This window comes from Balaenoptera borealis (assembly GCF_965194805.1).
Source record: "Balaenoptera borealis genome assembly, chromosome: 17".
Classification (NCBI taxonomy): Eukaryota; Metazoa; Chordata; class Mammalia; order Artiodactyla; family Balaenopteridae; genus Balaenoptera; species Balaenoptera borealis.
In genome coordinates, this window is record NC_138876.1 from 74,344,476 (window position 1) to 74,366,613 (window position 22,138).

The window sequence follows — 22,138 nt, forward strand, 5'->3', positions numbered from 1 at the left end:
TTCTTAAACAGGCATACTAATTAAATTATTGCTTTCTATTGTTAAATTAAGATAAATGTTGAAATAACTTATTAGCTATTGTTAAATTAAGATAAATATTGAAATAACTTATTAGCTTCTTCTATGCTCTGCCAAATAATAGACTTATGAATTTTAAACACTGTATAAAATAGTCATGATCTTACAAACCTTATCAGAAGCTTTTAAACGTTTTCTAAAATTCAATTTACATTTTGCATCTTTGTCATTTATGATTTTTTAAAAGAATAATGCATTTATAATAATGAGTTAAGGCTCCAAAATCACTGGAAATTTAGAGGAGCTGGAAAATATGTTAAAAAGTTAACATAAGTTAAAATATATATTTAGGCTTTTGGTCATTGCCGATATTGTTGACCTGATACCTTCTGCTGGCAAAGTCTTCTAGTGTGAGTGGGTTTAGATGTTTCCTTAAAAGTGCACCAAATGCACTGAAATGCATTTTTCTGAACCACAAAATATTCCCATGAATATTGAAAATAGCTAATCTACATTCTCAATGTATACTTTTTGCAAACTGATAAAGTCACAATAACCACAACACATTTTAAAGATGTTGCTAATCAGATGGCATCTGGTATCTGATATTTTTCATTCTAAATAAATATAATTATGGGTATACTTGAGTGACAGAGTAGTGCAGACCACTAATTCAGGAGGAAAAAGCCAGTGATAAAGGTAAAGGGAAGGACATAAAATAAAGCAAGACTAAAGTAAGAAAATGAACTGAATTAACTGTAAAACCACATGATTCTTAATTATTAGGACTGCAAGCCTAAACCCATAAGTATTCTTTTAGAAAAGTAAATCAACTCACAGCTATAAAAAATACATAATAAAAAATTCTACTTAAAATCATAGCACAAACTTAGTGATTGAAGTGTATTCTGATCCCTCACAAGTTGTACTACTGATGTCACTTTCAAACATTCAAAGATAAAATGATCAGGCTGAGTAGATTCCAACTGTCAGCTCCGAAATTCCTAACAAGAGTTACTCCGCTGCTTTCTACGTTCCTGGTACTGTGATTAAGCACTTTACACAGATTAAGTCATTTAGCCATCACATTAATACCAAGGTAGAGAGGAAATCATCGGATCACCACGTAGTTAGTGTCAGAGTTGGGATAGGCACTCTGGCAGTTTGACTCCAGAGCTGGGGTGCTTGGGCATTACATGAGAGTCTTCATTTTAAAATATCTTAGGAAAAGGACTACAGATTAATTTGCAAGTTAACACTTCCCCAAATTCTGCAATTTATCAAATAACCAATTCACCAGATTACCAGTTTACCAAAAATTCATTCATTCATATATATTCTATAACTGGTTATGTTTTTGAAATGATTTCTTTTGTATTTTGCTATTAATGTGTCGTGCGTTATATAAATACATAGTTTTTTAAAAAGCAATATTGTAAGTTTCTTTATTCTAATACACTGGTTTGTTGAGAACAAAGAATACCTGTATGGCTGAATTTTGGATTGTTATGAGATGGAGACCATATACCTCAATGTGCACCTGAGACTCAAGTCTGCACACAGAGGTAAGAGGAAAGGATTTCTAGCAACACGAATAACACATCCAAAGGAATTTTGCAGAGGCAGAAAGTATTAGAACCATATATGGTATAAGACACTGGCTATCTTCCCTCTCTTCTTTTTGATGTGGGTTAATTTACTTATAATGCAATTGAAACTAGAATTTAAAAAAGAGATAAACTATATTTTTAACAAATACCTTTTGGTTATCTTGGAGTACGCCTACAAGCTCAGAGAGCCACATAGATATACTTGAAGTATAGAAGACTTAACTTCTCAAAGTAAAAAAAAAAAATCACTCTGTATAATTATCTATCCATCTATTTACCCATCATCTATCTATCTAAATATAATCTATCAACCTATTTATCTATCCTACTTTGCTTATGTTCAGTACACATATTTTAAATCCTAATTTAATTAGACAATGCCCATAAAGATGGAAAAACATCTATGTGTTCTCTGTGGCTTCCTGGATATTGCATAGTTTTATGAAGATATTTCAGCATTTTTTAATTGAAATGAACTTTAGCAGTCTCCCAGCCTATTCCTTTCTCATTGAGCAATTAGTCCATAACATAAATTATTTTTACGTCCTGAGCTTGTTTGTTTTCCAGTTACCAGGAAGGCCATTCATTCATTCATTCATTCCCGTGTGTATCAATCAGATACAATATTATACTCAATATGTTAGATTCACTCAAAAAAAATGTAGGTTCCTTGCTCACTCATTGTTCTAATAGTTTCTGGAGTTTAGTATTCATGTCCAGGGGGAAATAAATCTGAGACCACTGAATGGAAACCTAACACTCTTAACTGCCATGTTGAGCAGTAACTCTGGAGGGAGATTTATGATGACATAGTAGGGATATTTCCCAGTATAACAATTCAAATGAAAGCAAGTTGCAGTTCTTTGGATGTGGACATTTGTATAAAAGTCCAAATAACTAACTTATGGGCCTAGCATACTTACTTGGCTTTCTTTTTTTAATTTCTAAAGGAAGCTTTGAGTTACTTTTAATTCCAATGTTAATCTTTATTCAAAAACTGTCAAGTTAGCTAATATTTCTGCATTTAAATTAATGTAAAACCACTTGATTAAATTATTATCCATGAAATAATAAAGATTTCAATAATTGTAGAGCAGAATCTCTTTCTAGAGTTCGTAAGTAAGATTTTAAAATAGTTGACGTAGGAGCAAAGCAGACAGCAGTAAACAGCTGATTCCAGAACAGTACTTTTTATGACTGTTAAATATGACAGCCAAGGAAACACAAAAGTGCATTCAAATGCTATGATTCCACTTGGCATCCCTAATGTATATATCCCACCTTGTACCTTAGCTAAAATAAATTTTAATCAGTGAAAGAGTACCATATGACAAAGTTGGTTTTATGTTCTAAAAATAAATGTAGAAATAGTAAATTGTACCTTCTCAGCAGTGATGGTAACTAAAGGGGAATTATCTCTCTTTCATTTTGTGATTTGGGTGAATTTTTCTAACAGTCTTTGCAATGGGACCTCCTCAAGACAGTGTCAGGGGCCCACAATGTTATATTTATTAGGAAAAAAATTAGTCGAGGAATAAGTCAGCTAATGGTAGGTGCAGGCAGAGCAGCACATACTACTTTATCTTATAAATCCTGGTGTTCAGATTGAAAGAAGCAAGACAGTAAGGCCAGCTTCTTTTGCAGAACTATTGTTGCCATGTTCTGAGATAAGAAATCACTGTCTAGTCCATCCAGTACAATAATTTCATCCAATAACCTTTAATTAATTTATTATTTGTTTAATCAAGTATTAAGCATCTTTAAAGGCCCATGCACATCAGGATAACTTAGAATACAGCCATGGACGGGCACCGTCTGCCTGCCAGGAGGACACTGATTTTTTGTAAATTTTTATTGGAGTGTAGTTGATTTACAATGCTGTGTTAGTCTCTAGTGCACAGCAAAGTGAATCAGCCATACGTATACATATACAGGAGGACACTGTTGAATGAGATGACACGGGCCTGGAAGCAAGGATGGCAACCGTGTAGAGAGATAGGATAGAGTCACCAGGATCTATGGGTGCAGAGAGGAAGAGGCACTTAGCCTGGAGGGGGCATGGCCAGAGAAGGCTCTTAAAGGTGACTATTCAGTTGAAGAATTATTAAGATTTTTCCAAATGGGTAAGGAGAATAGGGTGATCCAGGGAGCAGGCGCAGTGCATACAAACCAAGGAGGCAAGAAACAGCACGTGGTCTTTGGAAAACACGAATCAGTCAGCACGAGGTGGGAAGGAGGGGAGGGCAGGGGATGCGAGAGAGATAAGTCAAGAGCAGTTTTTATAAGCTCTGACTTCCACCCTAAGGAGTCTGAAATTTGCCTGTAGACACTGGAGAGCTTGCTCTACGTGCCCCTTTACCTTAACCATTTTCATAAGGGTGATCAATTCTTTAAATTCGGCCGTGATAAACCCTGTTTGCTTTAAGAAATGGCAGGACCTTACCCTCTGTGTCTTGGTGCTCCAAAATGTCTGCTAGCTTGAACTGGATTACATTGAATTGGCACTGCTGGTGACTGTTTCAGCCAATAATGGAGGCCAAGTTCGAGAGAAAAATCTCCTGCCGTCAGAAATCCCTTTCCCGCTCAGTGAGAAGTTAGTATGGATTTTGGACCCAGGTCTCCTCTCACTGCCGTTGAGAAGTGAGTGCCTTTGAGGCATCCCTTGATTAGTGTGACATAGGCCATATTCATTTCCAGGCTTTTTCATACCAGAATTAATCGGAATTAATTAATTGGTGGCCTGGAGACCACCAACTGTGGCTTCGAACCAAAGTAGTCATGAAAACAACTCGGGGATGAGCTACTAGTGGTGGTGTGATAAAGGTAACGTGGAGTAGCCACTTTCCCCATAAGTAGGCACCCCTGATAGTCCTCCCATTAAAGGCACCCTTTGTGAACAGACTTCCCATACTCATTGACTAATGATTCTTCAGCATTTCTCCCAAATAGATACTCTGTACCCATGTTAGAATAAGAGTTAATCTGGAATCCCACATAGGTAACAACATTCTATGATCAGCTGAGGAGGTAAGGCAGGATCATTTCCAATGTCAAATCTTACATTGACAATGGCAGCATATCATCTGGAATGTGACGGTGGAAGCAGAGCATAGATCGTGATAAAGCGACTCCATAATCCTAACAATAGCATCCATTTCTGCCATCTACTATCTGGGTTCCTTGGGTAAGTCACTTAACCTTTCCTTAACTCTTGCCTTATCTGTAAAATTAGGGATACTAATACACACCCATAGGACATTTGTGAAGATTAAACCAAATGACATGTTGGCATGGAGAGCTTTCCTGACAATTCACTGTTTCCTTTCTCTCCCCTTCCTGGGAGAGGGTCTTCAATGAGAGAGTAAATAAAACAATAGGGATTTGGCTGGCATACACACCAAGAGAAAATCAAGAGGAGCAAAAACGTAGATTGTTTGTCTTACAGACATTTTTCTTTGAAGATTCTGAAAGACCCAAATCTTCCTCCTTCAACATGCAGGAGGGAGAAGCGAGAGAAGGAAGTGAGGAAAAGATACCAGACAAAGAAGTGACCCCAGTCCTATTCCTATCGCAAGAGGACGCTAGGAACCGGCAGGGAACTAGATGGGAAAAAGAATAGGTATTTATTGAGCACCTATGACATTGCGTGTTCGCAAAGAACTCTTTGCCTAGTTGGGGAGACATAAATGTGAACAGATTATAAAACATGCTCAAGACACAGAGACAGAGGAGCAGGGGGTGATTAACTGCTAAAGTGCCTGGAAGGAAGTGAGCACGAGGGGTGAGGGCTGTTGCTAGCCCGTCAGCACAAACACTGGGCGAGGCTATGAGAGCCGGAGGCTGGAGCAGCACGTAGAGAGGAGGGTTCCCGACGCTGCAGAGCACAAACCCTCTGCTCTCCCAGGTCTCTGCAGTTCGCCCGGCTCTCTCCAGGCCTCTGCCCCTCGTTTTTCCCGTTCCTCTTCCTCTGTCATTTCATCACTTCCCGAGAGCCCAGGAATCTGAACCTTCTCCCTCCTCCACAGTGAGTTCATGTACATTCTCTGCTGTTTACCCCACCCTGGCACAGGAGAGCAGGTCTTCAGTGAATGATTAGCGAGGGAATGGGACCTACTGCTATCGACATCCTACTGTGTGCCCCGTGGTGCTTCCTGCCCAGAACCCCCTTCGGTCCCCTCTACCCTGGTGAACTCACACTCACACTGCAGATCTCAGCTCCACAGTCACGCCTGCAGGCTCAGAGGGATCCCTCCATTAAACATCTTCTGCAGGCTCACAGCGATCCCTCCATTATACATCTTCTGCAGGCTCAGAGGGATCCCTCCGTTATACGTCTTCTGCAGGCTCAGAGGGATCCCTCCGTTATACGTCTTCTGCAGGCTCAGAGGGATCCCTCCGTTATACGTCTTCTGCAGGCTCAGAGGGATCCCTCCGTTATACGTCTTCTGCAGGCTCAGAGGGATCCCTCCGTTATACGTCTTCTGCAGGCTCAGAGGGATCCCTCCGTTATACGTCTTCTGCAGGCTCAGAGGGATCCCTCCGTTATACGTCTTCTGCAGGCTCAGAGGGATCCCTCCGTTATACGTCTTCTGCAGGCTCAGAGGGATCCCTCCGTTATACGTCTTCTGCAGGCTCAGAGGGATCCCTCCGTTATACGTCTTCTGCAGGCTCAGAGGGATCCCTCCGTTATACGTCTTCTGCAGGCTCAGAGGGATCCCTCCGTTATACGTCTTCTGCAGGCTCAGAGGGATCCCTCCGTTATACGTCTTCTGCAGGCTCAGAGGGATCCCTCCGTTATACGTCTTCTGCAGGCTCAGAGGGATCCCTCCGTTATACGTCTTCTGCAGGCTCAGAGGGATCCCTCCGTTATACGTCTTCTGCAGGCTCAGAGGGATCCCTCCGTTATACATCTTCTGCAGGCTCAGAGGGATCCCTCCGTTATACGTCTTCTGCAGGCTCAGAGGGATCCCTCCGTTATACGTCTTCTGCAGGCTCAGAGGGATCCCTCCGTTATACGTCTTCTGCAGGCTCAGAGGGATCTCTCCGTTATACGTCTTCTGCAGGCTCAGAGGGATCCCTCCGTTATACGTCTTCTGCAGGCTCAGAGGGATCTCTCCGTTATACGTCTTCTGCAGGCTCAGAGGGATCCCTCCGTTATACGTCTTCTGCAGGCTCAGAGGGATCCCTCCGTTATACGTCTTCTGCAGGCTCAGAGGGATCCCTCCATTATACATCTTCTGCAGGCTCAGAGCGATCCCTCCGTTATACGTCTTCTGCAGGCTCCGGGGGATCCCTCCGTTATACGTCTTCTGCAGGCTCAGAGGGATCCCTCCGTTATACGTCTTCTGCAGGCTCAGAGGGATCCCTCCGTTATACGTCTTCTGCAGGCTCAGAGGGATCCCTCCGTTATACGTCTTCTGCAGGCTCCGGGGGATCCCTCTGTTATACGTCTTCTGCAGGCTCAGAGCGATCCCTCCATTATACATCTTCTGCAGGATCAGAGGGATCTCTCCATTATACGTCTTCTGCAGGCTCCGAGGGATCCCTCCATTATACACCTTCTGCAGGCTCAGAGCGATCCCTCCATTATACATCTTCTGCAGGATCAGAGGGATCTCTCCATTATACATCTTCTGCAGGCTCCGAGGGATCCCTCCATTATACATCTTCTGCAGGATCAGAGGGATCTCTCCATTATACACCTTCTGCAGGCTCAGAGGGATCCCTCCGTTATACGTCTTCTGCAGGCTCAGAGGGATCTCTCCATTATACATCTTCTGCAGGCTCAGAGGGGTCTCTCCATTATACACCTTCCGCAGGCTCAGAGGGATCTCTCCGTTATACGTCTTCTGCAGGCTCAGAGGGATCCCTCCGTTATACGTCTTCTGCAGGCTCAGAGGGATCTCTCCATTATACACCTTCTGCAGGCTCAGAGGGATCTCTCCGTTATACGTCTTCTGCAGGCTCAGAGGGGTCTCTCCATTATACACCTTCTGCAGGCTCAGAGGGATCTCTCCATTATACGTCTTCTGCAGGCTCAGAGGGATCCCTCCGTTATACGTCTTCTGCAGGCTCAGAGAGATCTCTCCATTATACACCTTCTGCAGGCTCAGAGGGATCTCTCCATTATACACCTTCTGCAGGCTCAGAGGGATCTCTCCGTTATACGTCTTCTGCAGGCTCCGGGGGATCCCTCCGTTATACATCTTCTGCAGGCTCAGAGGGGTCTCTCCATTATACACCTTCTGCAGGCTCAGAGGGATCCCTCCGTTATACGTCTTCTGCAGGCTCAGAGGGATCTCTCCATTATACGTCTTCTGCAGGCTCAGAGGGGTCTCTCCGTTATACACCTTCTGCAGGCTCAGAGGGATCTCTCCGTTATACGTCTTCTGCAGGCTCAGAGGGATCTCTCCATTATACATCTTCTGCAGGCTCAGAGGGGTCTCTCCATAATACACCTTCTGCAGGCTCAGAGGGATCTCTCCGTTATACGTCTTCTGCAGGCTCAGAGGGATCCCTCTGTTATACGTCTTCTGCAGGCTCAGAGGGATCTCTCCATTATACGTCTTCTGCAGGCTCAGAGGGGTCTCTCCATTATACACCTTCTGCAGGCTCAGAGGGATCTCTCCGTTATACGTCTTCTGCAGGCTCAGAGGGATCCCTCCGTTATACGTCTTCTGCAGGCTCAGAGGGATCTCTCCGTTATACGTCTTCTGCAGGCTCAGAGGGATCTCTCCATTATACATCTACTGGCACAACGTGCTCCTTTTTAACACTTGTGACAGTTGCACTTTAACGTTTATGTGAATGATTATCTGATAAAACCCACTTGCCCTCCCTAGACTGTAAGGTAAGTACCCAGGAGGACAGAAAACACATCTGTCTGTATTTGTTCACCTTGTTCCCCGCACTGAACACAATGCCACATACAGCGTAGAAACCCAATAAATAGGAATGAATATGTAAAAGAAAAACGGATGGAAGAAAGTTAAGAAAAAACAGATATCGGGGAAGAAGGAGGGGGAGAAAGGAAGGAAGGAAGTAGGGATTGTGAGACGAGTTTGGTCAGGTGGGGCAGCCCAGAATATTCTTAGATTTTATCCTGCTACAAGTTAGTGAAGGGTTTTAAGCCAGTGATTTAGAAAAAGTGCAAGGGACACATTAACAGGGAGGAAGCCGAAGGCAAGCAGGAAGTCCACGTGCAGGAAAGAGACTGCAAAGCCTCAACCAAGGCAGGAGCTGCGTGAAGAGTGTGTGGAGCTAATACTGAGAGGGTGAAAGCAGTAGGACTAGATACGTCACTAACGTGCACAGACAGCTTCATCCCATAGAAGACACTGGCTTCACAGCCACCTAGCACTTTGTGCCTCAGCAGAAAACAACCTCATACGATGACAAGTCTGTACTAAGTCAAAGTGCTCTGTGTTCATAGCAACAAACTAGAACATAGAATCCAATAATAGTTTGCTATTATGCAGATTAAAGTCTCTTGAGCTGCAAGTCCATCTCTGTGAAACACCTTTTTCGTAGATCACCCAGTGACTTAGCAGAGGCTATCTTTCAGGGAAGAAGAGTAAAGCAGGGATTGTTTAGCCCCTGCAGTCAGCTGAGTGACAGAAATGTTCCAATGTGCCTGGAGCAGCAATTTTGAGGGCAGAGTCTGTGCTGTGGGCTGGTTACCCTCACCTCTGTGTGAGATGATGAAAGATACCCAAAAGCCAATTTTGAGATGTAAAGAGAGAATTGAGGCACTTGTAGAAAAATTTATAACTTTTTTCTTTTTGATAGGTGTGACTGGATTAAACCAAAATGGAAAGATGGCATATTTTTAAGTCTATAGTTTTCTTCTAGTGAGGCAATCATCGCATTACAAGAAAATATTCACTAATTCTACTGAACATTGTATATTTATTCAGGCTCAATGAGCATTTTAGAGTATGTCATCCCTCATTACAACTCCTTATACATGCTTGGTATGTCTGACAACCTTCTTATACATGTAGCCCAAAATATTCCCCTCTTTTTACATTAAAGAAATCTATTACTGGAAATAACTTCCAGTCAATTGTGGAGCACAGAATATCCCTTATTAAATTTCCCTACAATGGAGGGTGTGTTGACTATGTATGTCATAGTTTGGAGTATGGATTTATGTTTCTAATTTATCTTACCAAAGTGGAGAAATGTTCAGTAATACACAGTATGCAATACCTTAAAGAGTGAGTACTAAACAAATGCACATGCATTTGTAATGTCCTATGTCCATTAAAATTAAATTGTATTATTGCTATCAGTTAGTAAACAGTATGGCTACATCGGTTTGCTTTTTAGGGTTAGTGACATATGCCACTGACATGATAGTTAATGTACATTTATATCTCATCTAACATCAAGACCACAACCAGTCCTACTCCATCCAAACCACATCTTAAATTTCCTTGTGAAACTTGATTTCAATTACACTGTGAGTCTCACTATGCATCTCACGCTTACAGTCACGTTGCTTTGCTTTCATTGTAAATATTCAGAGTCTTCTTCTTTCTCACAGGTAATCATCTCTCAACAGAATTCAGTAATGAAGGCCAGAATGGCCGAGCCACGTTATATCAAAGGGAACAACTAAAATGATTTCCTTCTTCTCCTAACAGTTTTGCAGTGTTTATATGAAAAGACATGGTAACAATAAGACTTACCACCACGATATATCGAGGTCTGTACTGAATGGTTCCAAACAAACCCAATATGACGACTATTATATGTAGAAAATTTCCAAGGATGGGCGCCCATTGGAAGCCGAGGAAGTCAAAGATCTGCCTCTCTAATGCTGAGAGCTGCAACAAAGCAGAGAGAGCCCATGAACATCTAATCCAAGCACCAGCAGACCATTTTAATCTTGGTTTCACAGTTGGAGAAGGCTGCAGTCAATTTGAATTGCAGTAATGGACACCATCATCACTAAGATTGTGGTGCCCATTTCATGTACTTTACGCAACTTCTCTCAGAAAATATACTAAGATAACTTTGAGTATTATGACTTCAAGTGTTCATAGACTTGGAGAGCTAGAGATATACTCCTGAAATCATTTTCTATAGTAGCAAATCCAGGCAACAGTTTATGATATCATATTTTATCATATTAACTTATCGTTATTTTTAGTAAATTATTGGCTTAGTATAACCTACTTGGAACAGTAACTCCAGGCTTGCAATGCTAGGACTATTATTATTTTGGAAAAAAACAAAAACAATAACAAAAACTACCCATCTGTGCCTTCCTGTGTGAAACATGAACTATCAAATCTTCTGTTTTTTTTTTTTTCCTTTCTTTAGATTGTCATTGATTATAATGACTAACCACTTTTTCAAAATGAAGCTTATTTATTTACTCTGGGCTTACTTACTTACTTACATTAATGATAATAACTCCTTCTTCAAAATGAGCTTACTTATTTACTGTAGTCCTGATCTAAAACTAGAGTTACATAGTTCCTTTGAACCATATTTTATTGAGATAATATATTAAATGAATTTTATATAGTCCAGTGAATGCCAACAATGTCATTACCATGTACAAATGATATTTATTGCATTTTATATCTAAAAATTTTATGATTTTACCTGCTGTATTTGGACACAAATCTTACACGTTTCAAGCATTTTTCTACATTTACTTTGATAAAATAGTATTTCTAAGAAAATGATCCCACGATTAACCATACTGCCAGCAAAAGAAACTGCAGATTTGAAATGAAAATGGTATCCTAGGTATTTTTCTAGTTATGTGGCAGGTGTATGCCTGAATAGCTTTAATTTCCTTGGACATAAAGAAATGTCCTCTATCCAGTAAGCTGAATTTACCTTGGTTTAGATTCACCTTCAGTAAGCTGTGGTGGAGAAGAGAAACGAGCAAATACCTAAAGACAACCACTCCGAACCACATTCATTTCATGGGTATTTCCTGATCATCAGGTGATTTGTCACCATTCCCTGCACTCACTAAATGGAAGATGCACAGAAATGGCTAAAACACCAAATAATCAGAGCAAGGTAAGAAGCAGCACGGTGTTTTCAACCCCCTGTTTCTCTCTGCTCGTGACTCTAATTAGTTCCCAGGAACCTTCCCCTAAAAACGCAGCATTTTGTTTATTGGCCCATCAGTGATGTACATATGCAGTTTTTTATGTGCAACAGGATGGATGTGCTCAGAAAAAAACCCCAAAAGATCCTGAAGAGCAGCTGCGGGCAATTCATCCTGAAAAGCAACCCTATTTTAAAGCTGTCGTGCATCACAGAAACCTTTAAAGTGAACTTTTCAAAGAGAGAAAAACCCATTTTCTTTTCTGTCAGAAGATGCATGGATAGCCTTCTCTTTTATGATATTAAAGAAAACACACACAATGAAAGGGAAGCCGAATTAACACCACTGATCAGAAAATCTGCATTCTTTATTGGAGACACCCCGTCTCTCTACTTATTGATATTCATTCTCTGATAACTTAAAATGGATTTATAGTGACTTGAAATAAAAGCACAAATAAAAGGCCATAAACAAACAACAAACAGACGGGGAAGAGACCATATCAAGGATGAGGCGAGAGGCAGCTAAAACAACTGTACAAACCATGAAAGCTAGATTTGAGTACTGTATTTTAAAAAGTCAGCTAACGATGACAAAAGGCCCTTCAAAAGTAAACAAAGTACCACTGCATTTGGTATTAATTACTTTATCTAATTTCCACTTTCAGCTATTAAGTCATTTAGTTTAGAGGCAAATATATTCTCTCTCAATGTCATCATTAGCGATACCACTTTTTGCCTTAGAGCTTGATATTAATAATGATGACCCAGAGCCACAGAATGGAATTAAATAATAACCAGGTTGCTTTGTTAACTCAAAAAAAAAGCATGAATATATTTTAAAAACATCTCTTGTCAAAATGGTCTCATCAGTGATGTGCTCAAGCTGCTGCAGCTGGCCGGGGAGCATGAATCAGGTACATCTCTTTCCAACTCCACAGTCAGTGGCTTCAAGTTTTGGGAACTTGACATTGGCCATTATATTTACAACATGGACATCAGGAAATGCTAAAAAAACACAAGGTCTTGTTTATTTGTTATGAGAGCCTATGGTAAAATATTTATCTCTACACCACTGAATATGGCACCTAGAAAACAGTGGTTCTAATTCAGGAGAGCAGTGAAAGGCAGTGATCAAATGTGTGATGCAGTAGCAAAAGGAAACATCCGGTCCAGATGAAAGCAGAGGATGGAGGGCTCTGCGGAGATGCCATAGCAAAGAAGAGAATGAACGAGACATTGGAAGAACATGAGGTTTAAATAAAGGGAGAGAGTTCAAGAAAACAAAAAGGCAAGGAGACACTCAGAGAAAGCAAAATTAACCTGTCACCAGTTTAAAACAGAACAGGAAGCAGTGGCCTAAAGAACAATAGGATCATTTCTAAGTAAAAGGTCAAGTAGGTAAGACTCTGGGAGTTATAAGAATATGATGGAAAAGAATATGTATCTTTTCCTAACAAGTTAAAAAACGAAGGCAAACAGAATCTTAATAAAAAGGAAGAGTAGAAGGGAGAAGAAGGAAGGAAGGAAGGAAGGTAGGGAGGGAGGAGACCAAATCATTGATGCAAGGAAAGTATGGTTCAAAAATACTAACAAAATTAAAATTGGGCATGACTTTGAAGGTAAATTTGAAGAAGTCATTGAAACATTCTCCCTGAGTGGCATGGGATGGCAATACTGGAACTGTAAGGAGAGAAATGTAACCCTAGATCATACTTGGGCTGCATGAAAATTATCCCACACTCATTATAATGGGAATGTTGCTTATTGGCTTGTAGCTTTCAGAATCCAATTGTAGAAAGCTTGGAAGTCTTCATTATGATTATGGAACAAAATGTAAGTATAATCTGACCATATAAAGTATATCTAACAGGACTTGGGAGAGACTGAATGCTCTATATAAATTCGTGAGTATGGCAAGGGGAAGGGCGGGTGTTCTCAAATTCCTCCTGGAGGGTCAGGCATTTCCTTTTATCAGGCTCCAAGGTGAAAATACTTCCTATAAATCTATGAATCATTAACTACATCCTATATTAACCACACATACTCCCAACAGCTCAAGAAGTGTCCCTATTTCCTTATTATGCCAACCAACATAGATAGAGACAAAGAGGGGCACCTTTAAAATGCAGTAACTTTCTTATCGATGCATAGATTATGTTTAATGCTTCACACAGTGTTTTGCCTAAAAGCTCATAATTATTATAAATTGTGAAAATTTATTTACACTTAATTAAAGAGCTATAAAAACTCCAGGTGACCAAACACTTTCCTGGGCATTTACCTAGGTTGGATCTACACAATATGCTTCTGTCCAAACAAAAGTTGGATAAGAATGCTCATTCCTAAGAAGTGAGTACTCTTGGAGGTTGAACTTCACGGTGAGCTGCCTTTTCCTTCCATTCCCCTGGGACTTTTCTCTGCTCACTAGAATTGGACACAATTAAAAAAGATCAAAACAGGGTTACTCATGTTAGTGGAATCGTGGGGAAGTATTTGATCAAACCATGGTTTCCTAAAAGACTGTGAAATTAAAGCATACTGTGTGACTGATACTCTCTTCTATATAACCTCTACTCTAGGAATTCATGAGGTAAGTATTTTATAACCATGAAGGACTGAATCTTTCCTTAAAGAGGGAATTTAAAAGCTCTAACATTCCTATTGGCTAAATTGATACATCCCAGGTCATTTCAAATAACCTTTGGGTATTAGAGGAGGTTTCTTTATGCCTGGAAAGTCCGTGTAGCCCTCAGCTCTGCCACCATCATCCTTGCTTCGTTTGCTCTAGAATCTCATAGCTACTCAATCCCAGTGGACTTTTCATGCTTGAGGTTGATGATGCCAAACTTCTGTGTTCATAGACCCGGCCTAGGCCAAATTACGATCTTGTATTTTAAGCCATAATTTGTGAATATTTTTTCATGGCTCTAAAAAAATAAACAGAAGGACCAGTAGCATTTGTATCAGGAGCCTACTTATAGAGATGTGTCACAAAAAGTCCTAATAACTTGCAGATTTACCACTACATTAAAGCAGGTGCTATTTTAGAGAAGTTTCTCTTGTCTATAGACAGAGACAACCAAGACTTAGGATGTTCACAGACTTCGATGGATCCAGGAATTCTAGATATGGCTTGTTCATGATTTGGTTTATCCAGTAAAGATAGCAATTGTGTTAAGGGCTTCACAGTTTCTGCAGGGTTTTGTACTATTTTTGCTAGCAGTGTTAGAAGGCAAAGTCTATTATTCCAGTGAAACCAGTAACCAATCAGTTAGTGAAATGAATAAAGTCTAACTAATCAAGTCTAACAGACCCTCTCCAGTGGCCTGAATGACCACGAGTGCATATGTAGCTGGGGAAGGTGGAACCATAGGGTTTGGAGGAGGAGTATTTTCCTTGATGCCAAGTGCGATTGTTGAAGTTTGTTCCTTGAATTAGCTTTACTCAGCAATTGTCTCCAGAACATCAGAAAAGGCTTCTTGAATTCTGTCTATATATTTTGAGTCCCTGTATTTCAAGGAAATTGAATGGGCATTTCCTACCCTTACAATTCAATCATGAGGATATAAGCTACTTGGTCATGTAAACAATTTTTGGAAATCAAAAAACAATCACATGTTGTGGTGCTAACTATTTTTTGAAGAAATAAGGAGCTGTGGGTAACATACCAAGGAAGGTTTCCCACAAGGGCTCAGAGGCAAAGAACATACAAATCAATTTTCACTGCAAAGTAAAGGAGCTGTTACAGTGGAGGATTACTGGACTGAATGTCAATATTATGACAGAGTATGAGTGTGTTTCATGTTTGGTAATTGCAATCATTGTTGCTTTTGTTGTGGTCATCCATGTACAATGCTTGGTGTCAGTCTATTTACCTCTTGTAAAAATAAAATACAGTGTGTGTGTGTGCAAAAAAAAAAAAAAATAATAATAATAATAAGACCTTAGTAAGTTCATGGTTAATTGCTTAACCATGGTTTATTTGATATGTCAACCTGTTGACAATACTTCTGTCTTTAAGTGACAAAACATAGTTTTCCACAATGAATATTTTAACAATAGTTTCCTATAGATTTTTTTTCTTAGTCTCAAGTTTATAAGTCCTTGGAACTATGAAATTTCTCTGTGTTCTAGGACATCGACTCTCTGGTAACAAGATACAGAACAATTATAGATTTTATTTACCTGTGTGTAAATATTTGCTCACCCTCATTATCTATTTGCAATTTGTTTTGTCACCTCTAGCACCTGAGCCAACTGTCTTCTAATTATTTTGATGGATTATGGCCTCTAATTTCAATTAGAAATTCATCCAGAGCTAAGTTAAAGAATGAGACATATAATCTACCTCATCCCACATTAATAGATGAGGAAATTCAGATCCAGTGAAATCCACTCTGTCTCACAGCAAAATAAAGCTGATTTGAAACTCAAAAAATAAAAATAAAAAAAAATAAAAAAATAAAAAAAATAAAAAGGAACAGATATTGCACTGCTCATGGACAGATTTATGGAGGCTGATGAGCTGAAAGAGGCATGTGAAGGGCATTTAAGAACTACAAATCCACTCGGGAAAGTACTTTAGTGTATTTCATGCATCGAGTCATATCAACTGGTAGAATGACAACTATTTCACCAACTTCTTAGTATGTCAGAGAATAAGCTACCGAATTTTAAGAAGTGCTCTAAAGCCCAAAAGAATAGTAATACTATGAATGGGACATTATTTAACACTTACATTTTTCCATATTTATTCATCTAATTTGATGCTAAAAAAGCAAGATAAATATTATTATCTTTATAGGAAGAAGCTCAGAACAATCAGCTAATTAGTATCAGAGATCAGACTAGCATCTTTATGTCCTGATCCTATATTATTTCTACCATACTACCCTGAAATCATGCAATAAAATGCACACTGTTTAATCAGGTTAATTCTGAAATAAGCTCCATCACAAGAGATAGAAATAATATAGGAAACATAGTGGGATGTTTCATGATTTAGTCTTCCTTCCTCCTACCCCTAAATTTCTAAGTGGAGCAATCCCTCTCTCTGCCTGTCAGAAGAGGCAAGTTGCATCTTTCAGAAACTTAGTTTCTGTGCTATCTTAGGCAAGCTTCAGTTTCTTCATCAAAGGTAGATAATAGTAATCTTACAGTTAAATATCAGGATATGCACGTCAAGCACTTTTGATGGTGATCAATAAGTGCTAACAGTTGTATATTAGTTTACTGCTGCTCTTCGAATGCTCTAACAAATTACTCAAACTTATAGAAGTATACTATCTTCTGTAGTTCAGAAGCCCAAACAAAATGGGTTTTGCTGTACTAAAAGCAAGGTGTTGGCAGGCAGGGCTACCTTCCTTCTGAAGTCTCCAAGGGAGATTTCCTTCCCTTGACTTTTCCAGCTGCTAGAAGCTGCCCACATTCCTTGGCCCTCTTCCTTCATCTTCAAAGCCAGCAACTGTGGGTCAAGTCCGCATGCTGCCATCCCTCTAGTGTCTTCTTGTCTACCTCCCTTTTCCACTTATAAAGACTCTTGTGATTGATTACGTTGGGCTTTCCTGGATAATTCAGAAAAATCTCTCCATTTTATCCACAGCTGAATACTTAATTCCATCTGTGACCTTAATTCCCCTTTGCTATGTAAGGAGATGTACTCATAGGATCCAGTGATTAGGACGTGGACATCTTTGGGGGCCAATATTCTGCCTACCACACAGTTGTTATTTCCGGCCCTCTCAATTCTACCTTTCTCAGGGATGGGACCCTGATGTGTGGTGGAGGTGTGTACACATCTCAGCCAGGCCCTGACCCGTCGAGGAAGAGCGCAGAGCTTTCCCTAACCCTCTCTCAGCCCCAGAAAACCATATCTGAGATAGTGTGATTCCAGCTCCTGCTATGTCCAACTCCGTTGCCAAAGTCACCAGAACTTCTCTCAAAGCTTCCTGCATCCATAGGAAGATTTCTTTCCAGAAAAATTCACTGAAGTAGCATTATAATTCAAAAATTGTGATACAGGTATTAGAATTGTGATGTAAATAAATAGAGCTCTAACTCCACAAAAGTTTCTATATAAAGCTCTGTCAACAAGGCATAATAGAAAAAAAGATAAATATTTTCAGTATATATACTAGGGCATATATCATATATCCTAGTAATACCTTATTTGAAATAAAAAGATAATGAATAAGTCCTTACTCGTGCCTAGATAAAGTCGCTTTCATGTCAATAATCACTTGGGCTATGTCTAGTGATACTTAATGATCAATAGCAATACTCAGCACTTATATAGAAGTTTTTATTCTCAAGCCACTCTACTGATAATTACCAAGTTCAGGATACTCTGACTTTTTCAAGAAGAATTAATTGAAAGAGAATTTGTAGTTTTTGGTCTCTCTAGAGCCCAGAGTCTGCTTTGAGGGGCAGGCATTGCAAAAATCACATGATACCAGATCATTTTAGGAAGTGAGATCTTACATATATATTATTGAAGTAATGAGCAATGAATTCAATGTGGAAAGACTAATGAGGCAAACAAAAAAGTTTTAAAATGCTTTTGATCCAATCATTAGAATGTCATCAGTGATTTCTTTTCAGGTACGGAAGCCTTCTCCTCTCTATCTGTCGATATGTGCACAAAAGGTCAAGTGCTTTTCAATTTAGGTTAAACCAAATATAATCAGGGTAACTGAAATAATAGGTAAGGACTGGGCAAAAAGCTTCCTAGAAAGAAACTTAAAGCCCCCTAACAATAACTTTTGGGTTACTCACTGTTAGGGATTATTTTAATAATTACTGTTCTCATATCAACCCAGTGAGCTTAACTAAATACACAAAGTTTCAAACTGTGGGGTTTAACTAAGGGAAATGAGGCTTTTAAAATTGAGTAAACTTTCAAAATATTTCCTTTGGCAGCACACAGTCTGAAAAAAGATTCTTACATTTTACCAACGGGTTCTTGTCAAGAGAGGGGTTTTCATATTGTTTGCTAGCCCCGCAGACACTGATAGAGACGTAAGACGAACCTTCCACAAAGAAACTGGGCAAAGAGCATTCTGCTTCCTTTTTTCATACTGAGTCAGCAATGCTCTGGGTAAGAATTTCACAAAAATTAGGCAGAAAGGAATAATCTGTTAGTATTTGTTTGAAGATGTCCCTTGATCTCTAAATGGTGTGATTACATCATTTGATTCAGCTTCTAAGTGTCCTTCCCCTGCCAGAAATTCTCCTACAGCCAAACTCCTCCATCTTTGCCAAGCAGAAGCTGACCTTAAAAAATGCAGTTCCAGTTCATGAATAGCTCAAGCCAGGAAGAAGGCAACTATTTCAGCAAAAACCCAAAGTGCCAGTTTGTTACAGAACAGTTTTTGAAGATTAAATTTCAACCCTCCAGTGGAGCCATAATGGATCCAAGAACACTAAAGTTGAACCCCTCGGCTGGGTGACCTATACAAACAGCTGGCAGGAACACGCTTGCTGTGGCATTTAAGACTCCCATGGAGGTTTTACTTAAATGGCAACCCAGCATGAGAAGACAGAGAGAAGGTTATGGGACGAAAGTTTCTCTAAGGGCCTTTTCACATTTTTATTTGTAGTAGAGACCACCTGCAAAATTCCTTCTCTAAAGAATTCCTTTAAAGTATACCTTTTCAGCAAGAACTAGATTTTCCATTTGGGAAGGAAATTAAATGTTTCTTCTTTGGAAACTAATATGGAAAAAACTTGAACATGCCAAAGTATTTATGCTATAAAGAAGACATTCTCACTTGAAAAATTAGAATGTACAATAGACATTTAAGTAATAATCAGTTCATGGTGTTAAAGTAGGTGAACTCCAACTGTCTATTTTTCTTTTGATGGTTCTCTTTGTCTTTCTCTTTCTACCCTCAGTTCACTATGCAGCAGCTGCTTGAGTGTCCTGTTGCTGTCCGTATCCTGGGAAAGATGCTGACAGTGCAGCAAACCACTGACAATGATTGAGGTGTTTCTGGTGTTAAACTTGCATTTTATTGTCTTCTTCACAGTTATCACTAACCAACAGCTATGATCTAATTTGGTGACATAGTCTTCATCAACTTGATATGGGTGTCTAATCTTCAGAGTCTCAGGGGACAAACTGAATTAATCACTTTTCAATCATGCTTATACTTTTTGGACATTAAAATGTTTCTCAAAGGACCAGGAAGCTTGATCAGCCTCTTGGTTTCCAGTTTTTTTAGATTATAAGTGTATAAACCAACTACATGAATTAGAACCTGTCATATTATCTGTCTTCTGGTCCCTCAACAGGGGTTGAATGAGTGTTAATTTTATGAGCTACACTGATGGAACAGAGATACATCGCCAACATCCTGAGCTTTTATCTCAGACACACTCATTCCCTTGCTTCTAGTGAAGATCCATATTTGTAAATTTCTTTATAAGGATAATGCTTTTTCCTGTAATTTTATGTGCAATAAGTATAATTACTGTTCCATATGGCAGTGCTATTAATGATACAGAAGAACATATTTATGATGCCAGGCCAAGAACCAGGAAGATCTCAAACTGAATGAAAAAAGACAAGCAATAGATGTCATTACCAAGGGGAGAGAGACGTTAAAATTATTTGACACTATAGATAAATCAAAATGGAATTCTAAAAAATGTTCAAATAATCTACAGGAAGGCAGGAAAAGAAAATAATGAAATGAACAAAGTGTGAACAGAAAATACAAAATAAAATGTTAGATTTTAATCCTTAATATATCATGAATCACATTAAATGTAAATGGTCTAAATACACCAATTAAAAGATAGAAACGGGAAGAGTGGATTAAAAAACATGACCTATCTGTATGCCATCTATAAGAAACTCACATTAAATAAATGACATAAGCATATGACTCAGTTTATCGTTTTCAATTCAGCCTGAGAATCTGTGTCTTTTATTGTCCAATTATGTTTATTGTGATTAAAGATATATGTGGATTTGTTTCTATTATCCTTGCTTTGTATTTCTTTTTCTTGCCATTTCTAAGATTTTATTTCTACTTTCATCCCTTCTTTTGAAGCTATCAGTTTTTTCCCATTCCATTTTATCCCCTTATTAGTTTCAAGTATATTAGTTTCAAGGCTTTATTACTTTTATTTAAATAATTACCCTAGACTTGTTAGCATATATACGTAAGTTATCAGTGTCTAAAGTTAATCATCATCTTACCCTTTTTCTCAAACAATACAATCTTAGAACACTATAATTCCCCAAATAGGTATTTTTTACATATAGTTTTCTATCTTGACATTATTATTGTTATTGTTTTATTCAGTCAATGTTTGTATCTGATTTACCCACATATATAACCGCTTCTTGCTCATCCTTTCTTCTTGTTTCTCAGACCTTCTCTCTGGGAAAACTTCTTTTTCCTGAAGAATATACTTTTAAATTTGTTAAATTGAGGGTCTCCTGGTGGCAAACTCTTTCCATTTGTCTTCACTTGAAAGTATCTTTATTTTATTCAAACACTTAAAAACATTTCTCATTAAATATATTTTACTTTCTGCACAATAAAAAATGTGCTGGATCCCAATGGTGCTAGTAAGAAGTGGGGTCTTGCTTCATTATGTTTCCTCTGAAGGCAATATCTTCTTCCCATCCCTCCAACGGATTTAAAAATCTCTCTATGTTCTTGAAGTTTTTTTTAATAGGTATTTTTTAAAATTTATTTTATTTTATTTTATTTATTTTTGGCTGCATTGGGTCTTCGTTGATGCACACGGGTTTTCTCTAGTTGGGGCAAGCGGGGGCTACTCTTCATTGTGGTGCGCAGGCTCCTCATTGTGGTGGCTTCTCTTGTTGTGGAGCACGGGCTCTAGGCACGCAGGCTTCAATAGTGGAACATGGGCTAAGTAGTTGTGGCTTGCGGGCTCTAGAGCGCAGGCTCAGTATTTGTGGCGCACGGGCTTAGTTGCTCCGTGCAGCATGTGGGATCTTCCTGGACCAGGGCTCGAACCCGTGTCCCCTGCTTTGGCAGATGGATTTGTAACCACCGTGCCACCAGGGAAGCCCTGTTCTTGAAGTTTTGACTATTGACTATGATGTGTCTTTGTGTGAATGTCTTTTAATTTATCTTTCTTGGTAAATTTTGGTCTTCCAGAATCTAATGATTGATGCTTTTCATCAGTTCTGGAAAATTTTCAGCTAAAATTCTCTTCAAATGGTTACACTTGTTTTATTCTGCCTCTCTTTTTTCCCTTCCAGAACTCCATTCAGGCACATAGAACTTCTCATTCCATCTTTCTGTCTCTTAATCTTCTATATTTTCTAACTCTTGTTTTTCTGAATTGCATTCTGTATAATGTCTTCACAAAATATTTTCCCATTCATTATTTTTCTCCACTCTTCCAAATCTGGTAAACCCACTCAGTGAGTTTTTAAAAATTAATAT

The 22,138-nt window shown here is 39.1% G+C and overlaps 1 protein-coding gene across 3 annotated transcripts in view; it reads right to left on the reverse strand.

Annotated features, from left to right (window-relative positions):
* The window catches only part of NKAIN3 (sodium/potassium transporting ATPase interacting 3), a 510,304-nt gene that overhangs the window by 231,840 nt on the left and 256,326 nt on the right, over positions 1–22,138 (reverse strand). For all 3 annotated transcript variants that reach the window (XM_082364733.1, XM_082364731.1, XM_082364732.1), the window contains exon 2: positions 10,322–10,459. In XM_082364733.1, the coding sequence (XP_082220859.1) occupies positions 10,322–10,459 (138 nt within the window). The remainder of the gene's footprint in view (positions 1–10,321; positions 10,460–22,138) is intronic.